Source organism: Equus przewalskii, chromosome 19 (genome assembly GCF_037783145.1).
Source record: "Equus przewalskii isolate Varuska chromosome 19, EquPr2, whole genome shotgun sequence".
Taxonomy (NCBI): domain Eukaryota; kingdom Metazoa; phylum Chordata; class Mammalia; order Perissodactyla; family Equidae; genus Equus; species Equus przewalskii.
Genome location: NC_091849.1, coordinates 1,973 through 15,000, shown reverse-complemented (window position 1 = coordinate 15,000; position 13,028 = coordinate 1,973). Strand labels below are relative to the sequence as shown.

The following is a 13,028-nucleotide window of genomic DNA, read 5'->3' as shown; positions in this document are numbered from 1 at the left end:
CGCGCCGGCGGCCGGTCACGACGGCTGCCCGGGACCCGACCCGCGCTGCGACAGACACGCGCGCGCCAGAACGGGGCGCCGCGGGGGACGGTCCCCCGCCCGCACGCAACGTCGCCGTCGCGCGGGCAGCGGCGGCGGACACGGAGGAGGCCGCAGCGGCCCCGGGAAGCGAGTCGCGCTCGGGGCGGGGCCCCGGTCGGGCAGCCAGAACAGGCGACGACGGGGAAGGGCTCGGGAGAAGGCCGACGGCGGCGAGGGCCGAGGCGCCGGAGAGGCGGTGGCGGTGGAGGAAGGGCCGCGGCCCGCCGAGAGACGCGCTCGGGGCGAAGGAGGGAAGACAGAGCCTCCCGAGGCAAGTCGGCCGCCGGAGCACACACGGGGTCTCACCGCCAGGGGCCTCCAGCACCAGGGGCGGTCCCGCAGCGCCCGGAACGGCGACTGGCCCCGTCGCCCCGCGCGCAGCTCACGGGGGCTCGGCCCCACCACCCACCTCCACGGCCAGGGCTCTCCCGCACACGGCGCCGGCGTCCCACGCCGGGCGCCTGGCGCACGGGCGCCACCCAACCGGAGCCGAGAGCACTTCGCCCGGGGCCACCACCGGCCTCGGTGGCCGGAGGCGACACCCGCGCGGCGAGGCCCATTTCGGTCCCGGCCGGTGGGCGGCGCGGCCAGGCGTCTGCCCGGGCGGGGCAGCACCGGCGGCAACGGGGAGCGCGGCGCGCGCGCTCGACGGAGGGAGCGCGGGCTCGCGGGAAGGCTCCCGGGGACGGCCTCGGGCGCGGACGGGCCACCAGGAAAACACACGCGGGATCCCACCGCCAACGACACGCGAGGGCGGTCCCACGACGCCTGGGACGCCGGCCGGCCTCAGCCACCCTTCGGCCTCCCGCGGGCCCGGCCCCACCGCCGGGGCCTACGTGAGGCGCCCCCGCCGCCGGGGGCCGCCCCGTCCACCCAGCCACCCGTCTGCCTGTCTGGTCTGCTCCGGGACCCACGTCCCGAGGGAACGCGCCCGAGAGCGGCGGCGGCCCCCACCCATGCCCGCACGCCACCACCGGCTGCGGCTCGGGACGGGAGCGAGCGGAGAGCCAGCCGCTCGCGGCGGGGCGGAGCCCGGACAGGGCCGGGCCCTCTCCCCACCCCAGCACGCGACGGGAGAACCACGCGCACGCTCGCGCACACGCGCGGCCCCGCGCCCAACGACGGCCCGGCCGGGCGTGACCCTCCCCCGACTCGGAGGGGGGAGGCGCCGGCCGCGGTAGGCAAAGAGCGGCTCTGCCCACGCGCCACGGTGGTGGCGTCCGTGGCTACTACGCGCAGAGGAGGGGCGGCGGCTGGGGGGTCCGGTACCCCAAGGCACCCTCTCGGATCGCTAGAGAAGGCTTTCTCACCGAGGGCGTGTCGCCCCCGCCCATCGTCCGCCATCGGGCCCACCAAGGCGCTTACAGACACCATGGCCACACAACGCAGGAGGGATCTGCGGTAGAGGTAAGGCCTAGAGCAAGTCGGAGCGTCCGTGGTCAGGGCCGCGAGCCCGCGCTGCCCCGGGCTCGCCATCTCCGGCCACACTGGGCTTAGCTAGGGATCTAAAAGGCCCCTGTGCGGCTCCCAAGTCAGTGCCTCCCCTCAGGCCGAGACCAAGGGAGGCAGAGACTGGGACGGAGGTGCCGATCAAACAGCACCTCCCAACCAAAGAGCCAGCATCACGCCGCTGGCTCGGCCCGCCACGATCACTCCCACACCCGCGTGGAAACCCCAGCAAGGGGAACACGCGGGCACGCGCCCGAGCCTGCCCGCCCCCACACGGCACGCCGTGGGGGGGGGCGACGAGGCACCCGTCCCCCGCGAGGGGGACGGGCACGCCTCCCTTACCGACTCGACCCCCCGCTTCTCAGACACACCAGCGCAGCGGTCACCTGAGGAGGGCGACGGGAACAGGGAACGACACCGCCACTCGGCCTCGGGCGCCTGAGGGACGACCTGGAACACTCCAGGGGCACCGCCAACGGCCGGGGGAGCGCGCTCACGCGTCCAAGAAGGCGCGCGGCGCGGCGGCAACACGGCCCGCCCCACCGTGGGGAGGGCCGCCCGCGAGACACAGCCAAGAGGCACAGGCGGAGCATCCGCCGCGTCACGGAGACCCCGACACCGCCCACGCCACAAGGCACGGGGCGGGGGAGCGAGGTCGGGCCGGATTCCGCACCCCTGCCACCTCCCACACGCCACTCGCAGCGGGGGAGAACGGGCGAGGGGGCCCGCGGGCAGAGCGAGAAGAGCGGTCCCGTTCGCCATGAACGTCCGTCCCTCGTCTGGCACGGCTTAGGCCCGGCCCGGGAGAGCACAGCATCACCACATCGATCAGCAGCATAACGCGAGGGATCCCCGAGCAAGGGAAGGCCGGCGAGGACAGCGAGCGGAGGAGCCTGCTTCAGCCTCACCGGCCCCCCTCCTCCTCTAGCAAGCGCGGGCGACGACCCCAGGACGAGAACGCCTGACACGCACTGGCACGGAGCCGGCGGGACGGGGTAAGTCGCGACCGCACCCGGGTGCCGGCGGCAGGGAGTGCACGTGGTAGAGGACCCCGCGCCCCTAACCCCGCCGCCCTCGGGTACCAGAGACCGGAGGTGGCACCACGGTCGCGGGGACGCCTGGAACGCACAAGAGCCGGCGCGCAGGCCCCAGCGGGCGGCTCAAGCGGCGGGGGTGGAAACGGGCGTCCGATTCTCGGCCAGAGCCCGGAGACCTCCCCGCACACGCATCCAGGCACCCGGAAGCTCTCGGGCGACTGTCACCCGAGCAGAGCGTGTCAGCACTTATCTGGCGGCACAAAACCACCCATTCAGGGGCAAGAATCGCCGCGCCCGGAGACGGGGCCCACCCACGGATCACGAGGGGAACCCCTGGATCACGGCCACGGCCACCAGACCCCAAGCACGACCCCATCGCCACCAGGCCCGGAGCTCCCGGGGCCATCTGGTCGACCCCAGAAGCGTGGCGGCAGGGGGAGCCGGGGACAGCCTCCCCGGGCCGCCCGCGCGGGCCGGGACCGGTCGGTCCCTCCCTCTGAGTCGCCGGGTCAGGACTTAGAAAAGAATTCCACGGAGGAGCCTCCGGCGACCGGGCCCGGGGCGGGACCGTGGCTCCCGTCCCTCAGCCGGGGCTCCACCTACGCCTCGAGCCGGCCCCCTCCCACCTCCGGACAAAGACGCGACCCGCGAAACTCGGAGAGAGAAGTCCGGTCCGACGGCCCGGACCCACCCCGGGCACGCGTCCCGGCCGGGGACGCCCTCCCCGGCCCGCCCTCGAGGGCTCCCGGGGCCGGTCCACGCTCTTCTCCAGGGCGGGACTTGGACAAAAAACTGCCACGGAGGAGGAGGCATCCGAGGACCGGGCCCGGTCCCCACCGCCAGAGCCGGTCGACTCGGAAGACCAGTGGGGAAAAGGCCAGCCCGGCGGCCGAGCCCGTCGCGCCCTCCACGGGCCTCCCCCGCAAGGCCCCGGCCGGTCCCCCACCTCCGGAGCGGGGCGCGGAAAGGGGATCGGCGACGCGGAAGGCCCGACCACCGGGCCGCCCTCAGGACGACGGCCGGGCACGGGACGAGTTCCCTCGCCCGTTCCCCCGCGGCGGCCCCCCACCCCCTCCCGGGGACGGAGGGGCACCGGCGGCTGCTGGTCGACCCGTCCGGGAGGCCCCACACCCCGGCCGGCACCGGGCGGCGCGGCGACAGCCACCTCCCTCAGTAGCCTGCACCTCCAATCTCCGGCGAGCGGGCGTCGCGCTCACGCCCCGGCGCCACCGGGCCAGATCCCGCCAGCGACGCCGGCCTCCCGGGACTCTGCCTCGGTCACCGCGGCCGAGTCCCGTCCCTTGGCCCGCGTCGCCGGAGCTCCGGAGGAAAGAGACGATATAAAAGCGGCCGCCAGGTGGCACCCGGCGACCGGCGACCGCCTCAGCGGGACGGAGCCGGAGCGCGGGCCCGCCGGGGAGCACAGCCGGGCCGCCGGGCCGCCAGATCCCGTCCCGGCGCCCCCTCGGACCCAGCCTCCCGGCCCAGCTCGGCCCCGGGGCGTCCGCCCGCGGGCTCGCGGCCGCCAAGGCGCAGCCCCAGCCGCAGGAGGGGGACCCGGAAAAGGTTTCTCGGGCGCTCACCGGGAAGGGGACGGGGAGAGTTCCCCCAGAGAGGCCAGGGGTCGGCCCGGGCCGGGCTGAGCCGGTGCGGCCGGGAGGCCGCCGCTTCCCGGAGCGGCCGGAGCGCCCCCGGGGCTCCCGGGAGGACTTAGAAAATCAGGGCGGGCGGGGACGGTCAAACCGAAACCAGGCACGTCATCCGAGAAGGACCGTGATGACGGGAGGAGGAAAGCTTTCAAGCGCAGAGGGTCTGTCGAAGGCAGGCGGAGAGTCTACCCGCTGAAACGGACGAAGATGGGAAAAAGAGGCTAGCTGAGGTGCCGACATTTAAGGAAATTAAAAAAAAAAAAAAAGCACGAGGGCGTGGAGAACTGGGGGAAAATCAACACTGAGAAATCTACCCTCTGAAACTGACGAAGATGGGCAACAGGGGCTAGCTCGGGTGGCAATCTTTAAGCAGAACACACACACACACACACACACACACAAGCGCGTAGAGACCTGGGGAAAAAGCAACGCTGAGAAATCTACCCTCTGAAACTGACGAACATGGGCAACACAGGCTAGCTCAGGTGGCAATCGTTAAGCAAAAAAATAAATAAATAAAATAAAAAACTACAATGGCGAGGAGACCCGGGAAAAAGCAACCCTGAAAAAAGGTACCCTCTGAAACGGAGGAAGCAGGGCAACAGAGCCTAGCTCAGGTGACAATATTTAAGCCAAAAAGAAAGAAAGAAAGAAACAAAGAAACAAAGAAAAGAGCAAGGGAGTGGAGACCTTGGGAAAGAGCGATACTGAAAAATCTAGCCTCTGAAACTGACAAAGATGGGCAACACACGTTAGCTCAAGTGCCAATCTTGCAAAGAAAACACACACACTCACACACACACACACATGAGGGACGTGGAGACCTGGGGAAAAAGCAACACTGAGAAATCCACCCTCTGAAGCTGACGAAAATGGGCCACAGAGGCTAGCTCAGGTGGCAATCGTTAAGCAAAAGAAACACACAAGGGCGTGGAGACCTGGGGAAAAAGCAACACTGAGAAATCCACCCTCTGAAACTGAGAAAGAAGGGCAACAGAGGCTAGCTCAGGTGGCAATCGTTAAGCAAAAGAAACACACAAGGGCGTGGAGACCCGGGTAAAAAGCAGCACGGAGAAATCCACCCGCTGAAACTGAGGAACATGGGCAACAGACGCTAGCTCAGGTGGCAACCTTTAAGCAGAAAAGAAAGACACAAGGGAGTGGAGACCTGGGGAAAAAGCAACACTGAGAAATCTACCCTCTGACTGACAAAGATTGGCAACACACGTTAGCTCAAGTGCCAATCTTGCAAAGAAAACACACACACTCACACACACACACACTGAGGGACGTGGAGACCTGGGGAAAAAGCAACACTGAGAAATCCACCCTCTGAAGCTGACGAAAATGGGCCACAGAGGCTAGCTCAGGTGGCAATCGTTAAGCAAAAGAAACACACAAGGGCGTGGAGACCTGGGGAAAAAGCAACACGGAGAAATCCACCCTCTGAAACTGACGAAAATGGGCCACAGAGGCTAGCTCAGGTGGCAATCGTTAAGCAAAAGAAACACACAAGGGCGTGGAGACCTGGGGAAAAAGCAACACGGAGAAATCCACCCTCTGAAACTGACGAAGAAGGGCAACAGATGCTAGCTTAGGTTCAATATTTGAGCAAAAAAAAAAAAAAAAAAAAAAACCACACACAAGGGCGTGCAGAACTTGGGAAAGAGCAAGACTGAGAAATCTACCCTCTGAAACTGACAAAGATGGGCCACAGAGGCTAGCTTTGGTTCAATATTTGAGCAAAAAAAAAAAAAAAAACACACACACACACACAAGGGCGTGCAGAACTTGGGAAAGAGCAAGACTGAGAAATCTACCCTCTGAAACTGACAAAGATGGGCAACAGAGACTAGCTCAGGTGGCAATCGTTAAGCAAAAGAAACACACAAGGGCGTGGAGACCTGGGGAAAAAGCAGCACTGAGAAATCCACCCTCTGAAACTGACGAAGATGGGCAACAGAGGCTACCTCAGGTGGCAATCATTAAGCAAAAATATAAAATAAAATAAAAAACTACAATGGCGAGGAGACCCGGTGAAAAAGCAACCCTGAAAAAAGGTACCCGCTGAAACGGAGGAAGCAGGGCAACAGAGCCTAGCTCAGGTGACAATATTTAAGCCAAAAAGAAAGAAAGAAAGAAAGAAAGGTAGGAAGAAAGAAAAGAGCAAGGGAGTGGAGACCTTGGGAAAGAGCGATACTGAAAAATCTAGCCTCTGACTGACAAAGACTGGCAACACACGTTAGTTCAAGTGCCAATCTTGCAAAGAAAACACACACACTCACACACACACACACTGAGGGACGTGGAGACCTGGGGAAAAAGCAACACTGAGAAATCCACCCTCTGAAGCTGACGAAAATGGGCCACAGAGGCTAGCTCAGGTGGCAATCGTTAAGCAAAAGAAACACACAAGGGCGTGGAGACCTGGGGAAAAAGCAACACTGAGAAATCCACCCTCTGAAACTGACGAAAATGGGCCACAGAGGCTAGCTCAGGTGGCAATCGTTAAGCAAAAGAAACACACAAGGGCGTGGAGACCTGGGGAAAAAGCAACACGGAGAAATCCACCCTCTGAAACTGACGAAGAAGGGCAACAGATGCTAGCTTAGGTTCAATATTTGAGCAAAAAAAAAAAAAAAAAAAAAAAACCCACACACAAGGGCGTGCAGAACTTGGGAAAGAGCAAGACTGAGAAATCTACCCTCTGAAACTGACAAAGATGGGCCACAGAGGCTAGCTCAGGTGGCAATCGTTAAGCAAAAGAAACACACAAGGGCGTGGAGACCTGGGGAAAAAGCAGCACTGAGAAATCCACCTCTGAAACTGACGAAATGGGCAACAGAGGCTAGCTCAGGTGGCAATCGTTAAGCAAAAGAAACACACAAGGGCGTGGAGACCTGGGGAAAAAGCAGCACTGAGAAATCTACCCTCTGAAACTGAGAACATGGGCAACAGAGGCTAGCTCAGGTGCAATCGTTAAGCAGAAAAAAAAACACAAGGGCGTGGAGACCTTGGAAAAAGCAACACTGAGAAATCTACCATCTGAAACTGAAGAAGATGGGCAACAGAGGCTAGCTCAGGTGGCAATCATTAAGCAAAAAAAATAAAAAATAAAAAAATACAATGGCGAGGAGACCCGGTGAAAAAGCAACCCTGAAAAAAGGTACCCGCTGAAACGGAGGAAGCAGGGCAACAGAGCCTAGCTCAGGTGACAATCTTTAAGCCAAAAAAAAAAAAAAAAAGAAAAGAAAAGAGCAAGGGAGTGGAGACCTTGGGAAAGAGCGATACTGAAAAATCTAGCCTCTGAAACTGACAAAGATGGGCAACACACGTTAGCTCAAGTGCCAATCTTGCAAAGAAAACACACACACTCACACACACACACACTGAGGGACTTGGAGACCTGGGGAAAAAGCAACACTGAGAAACCTACCCTCTCAAACTGACGAAGATGGGCAACAGATGCTAGCTTAGGTTCAATATTTGAGCAAAAAAAAAAAAAAAAAACACACACACACACAAGGGCGTGCAGAACTTGGGAAAGAGCAAGACTGAGAAATCTACCCTCTGAAACTGACAAAGATGGGAAACAGAGGCTTAGCTCAGGTGGCAATCTTTAAGCAGAAAAAAAAACAACAACAACAAAAAAAAACCCCACAATGGAGTGGAGACCCGGGGGAAATCAACACTGAAAAATACAAATACAATGGAAGGCCAATAGACAGAGCAGGCACTTTCACCTGGGGAGGAGGAGGTACGCATGGATGACCAATAAGCGCATGAAAAGATGTGAGCTGTTCCCTGGAAAAGCAAGTGAGAAAATTAGAGGGAGACATTGTGGGGACACATGGGTGAGACTGGCTTCTTCCAAATACAGGAACAGGATCAAACTGCTAGTGAGGTCGCGGAGAAGCCAAGTCAGTCACTCACGCCTCACTGGTGGTGAAGGGAAACGGTATGGCCTCTGTGAAAAATGGCGTGGCGGGTTCCAAAACTCACACGCCGCGGAAACAACCACCGAAAGTGGCAACCTACATAAGCCCTTGGTGTATCTTGCCTCCTAAGAGCGTCTGTATGTAGCTGGAGCCTTGGGTCGTTAAGGCTTCCACAGTGATCTGTGGTGGTGGTGGGGGGGGGCCTTGGGCCTTGGGGGTCTCCGCTGGACCTCCAGGAAGTCAGCTTTTGTGGAGTCCCGTGAGTCCTTCCAGGGAGGGAGGCATCCAACCCGAGGGTGGTCTGGAGGGCACCACTCCCGCCACTCCCGGGGGCTGGGGCGGGGGGCGGGGTGGGGGCTGCGGCCACGTTCCTGTTCATTCACACAGAATCCGGGGCATGAATGTTCTTAGCAGCTCTGTTCCACACAGACCCACACTGGAAACCACACAGACGTCCTGCAAGTCCCATCCCTTGCTCATGTCGCCGGGGCTCCGGAGGAGGGCCACTCTGTAAAAGCGGCCGCCAGATGGCGCCCAACAACCGGCGCGGAGGGGTCAGCGGGAGGGAACCGGGTCACCGGCCAGCGAGAGTGCACAGCCTGAGCCCACCGCCGGGTCAGGTCTCTCTCTGTCTACCTCTGTCTCTGTCTCTCTGTCTCTCTGTCTCTGACTCTGTCTCTCTCTCTCTTTCTCTCTGGGCCCGCTTGGGGCGGCCGGGAGGTCACCACGCGAGGCCCCAGGGTGTCCACCTCGGAGCTCCCAGGCAGCACAGGGCAACCCTGGGCGCAGAAGGAGGTCTTGGAAAATCGGCGGGGAGGGGGGTGGGGTGGGTGGGCTTGCCAGGAAGGGGACAGACTCCCCACGTGACTCCTGGGCCGGGCCGGGGCTGCCGGCTGGCTGACGCGGACAGAGGGTGGAAAAGTCCCCGGAGATGCCACGGGGCAGGCCGGGGCTGCCGGCCCCCGATTCCCGGAGCGGCCCGAGCACTTCCCGGGTCCCGGGAGGACTTAGAAAATCAGGGCGGGGTGGGGGGTGGGGGTCGCTGTCAAACCGAAACCATGCACGTCATCAGAGAAGGACCGTGACGACGGAGGAATTGTCCGCAGTCTGTCAGGAATTGTGTGCAGCCTGTCACTTCCGGCCCAGAGGGTCTTTCTAAGGCAGACGGACAGACAGAGCCCACAAGTCGTAGAGGAAAGGACCGAGCCGCTTGGCCGCTGAAAAGTTTACAAGACAAAACGGGTCTCCCTCCGCACGGGGCCACAGCAAAGCCCAAAGACGACACACGGGGGGAGCATGGGTGCAGATTCACGTGTGGTGATAAGAATATGGATTTCAGCAGGGCTTCCCGTCCTCATCAACAAGCAGAAGCACCCAAATGGTGCGGGTTGGGGGCAGAGACCTCACAGCCATTCCCTCCACAAATCGAGTTCCCCGGGACATCCTCACAGCGCCGTGCTGTGAGTGTGTGTGGGTGTTTAAAATGGGGTAAATGTGGACGTGGAACTGCTCCGTGAAACCAAAATAACAACAGTCGTAGATCTTCTTTGGTCATTTAGAAAATTCTTTCCCCCCCCCCCCCAGCGGTGCACGTATTTCCCTTCCAAAAAAGAAGAACGGGAAAGGAGATGTTAAAGGCAAGCAGAGAGAGGAAAACTGTTGCAAAACAAAAGCTGAGCTCCCGTCCGAGGGAGGCCTCCTCCGTTAGAGGCCTAGGAAATCATTCTGACAAAATGGAGGATCTCTGTCTTTGGTGTCGATTCCCTCAGAGGTCAAGAGAAACCTTTTCCAATGTCTTTATCAGGAGGAGACTAGAAGTTAGAGAAAAGTATCCTTTCGAGAGCGAGAAAAACCAATTCTGATTTTGCATCAGCTTCCCTCCGATCTTGAAACTCATTGACTTGATTCCATTCTGTCGATGGAAATAATCCGGAACCAATCTATCCGTGAAAATCGGGGTGAGTTTATTCTGACCTAAGATGTAAGGACTGTGGCCCGGGGCCTTTCTTCCTGAAGGAAGAAAGGGCGCCCGGGAAGTGGGGTGTACAGAGTGCTTCTAGACCCCCAGAGAGGACGTTTCACATAGGATCGAAAGGTCCCTTGGACGATAGTCGCGACACTGCTCTGTCAGCACAGCGATCGACAGACACTGCTGGGTGGCAGGTCTGTTGTCTGGGCCTGGGTGGTCACAGGTGAGCCGGATGGTCAAAGGTGAGCGCAACCATCCGTTCCTAGCCTAAGGAAAGATGCCTCTCCTTAAGGAAAGGCCCGAGCACGGGGAAGCTGCTCCTTTCCCTTAAGGGCATTGGTTCTTGCCGTAGGAAATGTTTAAAGCAGATCTACGATGCGATGCGTGCTCGACGGCCACGTCAGGCCCTTTTGGAAAAACACTGTCAGGCCGAATTAGGCCGACACCCAATGGCTTCCTCATAGACTCCAATAGATCCTATCGCTCGCCATTTCTATCTGTCCACTCGTTCCAATTTTAGGCCACTTGACCACGAACAGACCTTTTTCTCAGATTTTTTTCCCCGTGATCACCTTTTCACAGACAAAACGATCTTTACTTTTTAGGCCCTCTTGCCTGAAGGCAGCCATCTCACTTTCCTTGAACACAAAGATGTTTCCCATATTCACTTTTAGTGGCTTTTTGTTTTGTTTTGTGTTGTTTTGTTTTGAGGACGATGAGCCCTGAGCTAACTGCTGCCAATCCTCCTCTTTTTGCCGAGGAAGGCTGGCCCTGAGCTAACCTCCGTGCCCATCTTCCTCTATTTCATATGTGGGACGCCTACCACCACGTGGCTCGCCCAGCGGTGCCACGTCCACCCCCGGGATCCGAACCGGCGAACCCCGGGCCGGCGAAGTGGAACAGGCACACTTAACCAGCGCGCCACTGGGCCGGCCTAGTGGCTTTCATCGCATTCGTTAAGTAGAATTTTTAACCCTCACGAACCTTAATTTTGGTGAAAACTAAGAAGTCAGCAATTAGGAACTGTCCTTCCCATGAGCAGTCTGTCGCTTGGCCAATTTCTAAACACTTGGCCACTTTTAGAAACATGGGATTTCATAGGTTTATCTCTTCCTTCGCTTTATTTGATTTCATCTCACTTTAGTTTTTGGGTGAGGAAGATCGGCCCTCACAGAGCTGACGCCTGTTGCCAATCTTCCTCTTCTTTCTGCTTGAGGGAGAGCGGGCCCGAGGTAACACCTGCGCCCCACTTCCTTGATCTTGCGGACGGGATGCCACCACAGCCCGGTGTGAGGAGCGGTGGAGGTCCACGCCCGGGATCTGAACCCGAGGACCCCAGGCTGCCGAAGCTGAGTGCAGGAGCTTAACCACTATGCCGCCGTGCCGCCGTCCCCTGTCAAAGCTTTTAATAAAGCACGAGACGTGTTCCTCGATAGACCCAAACGTCTTTTCGTTTCCGTATCCTCACAAACCCAAAGTAGATAAACTTCTATTTAGCCACTCACGTCTCAGGTTCTATCTTACTCGGAAATGATCTACATCGTCAAGGAAATTGTTTTTGTCTTAAGTTTGGCACCCGAGCTAACGACTGTTGCCAATCTTCCGTTTTTGTTTTTTCCCCCCCCCCCGATTTTTCTCCCCAAATCCCCCCCATGACATAGTTGTCTATCTTAGTTGAGGGCCGTTCTAGTTGTGGCATGTGGGACGCCGCCTCCACACGGCCCGACGAGCGGTGCCGTGTCCGTGCCCGGGATCTGAACGGGCAAAACCCTGGGCCGCCGAAGGGGAGCGTGTGAACTTAACCACTCGGCCACGGGGCTGCCCCCGTCCGTGGACTTTTTTATCACCTGATTTCACCTCGCAAAACTTCAAAGCTTCAAGTTATCAGAGAGGTTTGGGAAGTTGTTTTTATTTATTTAATTAATTTATTTTTCGAGGAAGACGAGCCCCGAGCTGACACCTGCTGCCAATTCTCCTCTTTTTGCCCCGGGAGAGTGGTCCCGAGCTAACATCCGTGCCCATCCTCCTCCCGTTGATAGGCGGGACGCCGACCACAGCATGGCTCACCAAGCGGCGCCACGTCCGCACCCTGGATCCGAACCGGCGAACCCCTGGCCGACAAAACGGAACGTGCGAACTTAACTGCTGTGCCGCCGGGCTGGCCCTTCGGGAAGTTCTTTTCAGGACACGGGCCATAAACTAGAATCACCGCTACAGGTTTATCGGAGCGACATCAGCGTTCGTGGTGGATTGAGTCGTCCCCTCTGTCTCTCCCCTCCAGGGGACAACCAAAGGGACGTCTATCGACCCACCCACCAAGGATTCCCCCCCCCCCGCATGGCACAGCAGGATGCCTGAGAGATCCACGCAGCCCTACAGCGGCAAGTCACATTCGCACAGTCAAAATTCAATGGCAGAGGGGGCTGGCCCCGTGGCCGAGTGGTTAAGTTCGCGCGCTCCGCTGCAGGCGGCCCAGTGTTTCGTGGGTTCGAATCCTGGGCGCGGACATGGCACTGTTCATCAGACCACGCTGAGGCAGCGTCCCACATGCCACAACTAGAAGAACCCACAACGAAGAATACACAACTATGTACCGGGGGGCTTTGGGGAGAAAAAGGAAAAAATAAAATCTTTAAAAAAAAAATTCAATGGCAGAGACAAAACGTTAAGGTCAGCGAGAGGGAAGAGAATAACCGGCCCAGGAGCAACGGTGTGAAGAACATGGAGAAGACGGGTCCTAGACGCCGGGGTCCCCGGAGCAGCGATTTCATCAGAGGCCCGCGAACGTCCACGATCTCCACACCACGTTTATGGCCGACTGCGTGTGTGGGTCCTTTGGAATCGACCAGGCTACCGTCTGGGCCACTTTGGGACATCGTGTCTAGCTGCCCCGAGCGGTGGAGCT

At 59.5% G+C, this 13,028-nt stretch overlaps 1 protein-coding gene across 1 annotated transcript in view; it reads left to right on the top strand.

Annotated features, from left to right (window-relative positions):
- Positions 1 to 11,627, top strand: part of LOC139077417 (collagen alpha-2(I) chain-like) — a 13,353-nt gene extending 1,726 nt beyond the window's left edge. The window contains exons 3-4 of the mRNA XM_070585103.1: positions 1 to 7,186; positions 7,300 to 11,627. The exon at positions 1 to 7,186 is cut by the window's left edge and continues 392 nt beyond it. Coding sequence (XP_070441204.1) covers positions 1 to 1,486 — 1,486 coding nt within the window. The 3' untranslated portion in view covers positions 1,487 to 7,186; positions 7,300 to 11,627. The remainder of the gene's footprint in view (positions 7,187 to 7,299) is intronic.
- The last annotated feature ends 1,401 nt before the right edge of the window (positions 11,628 to 13,028 follow it).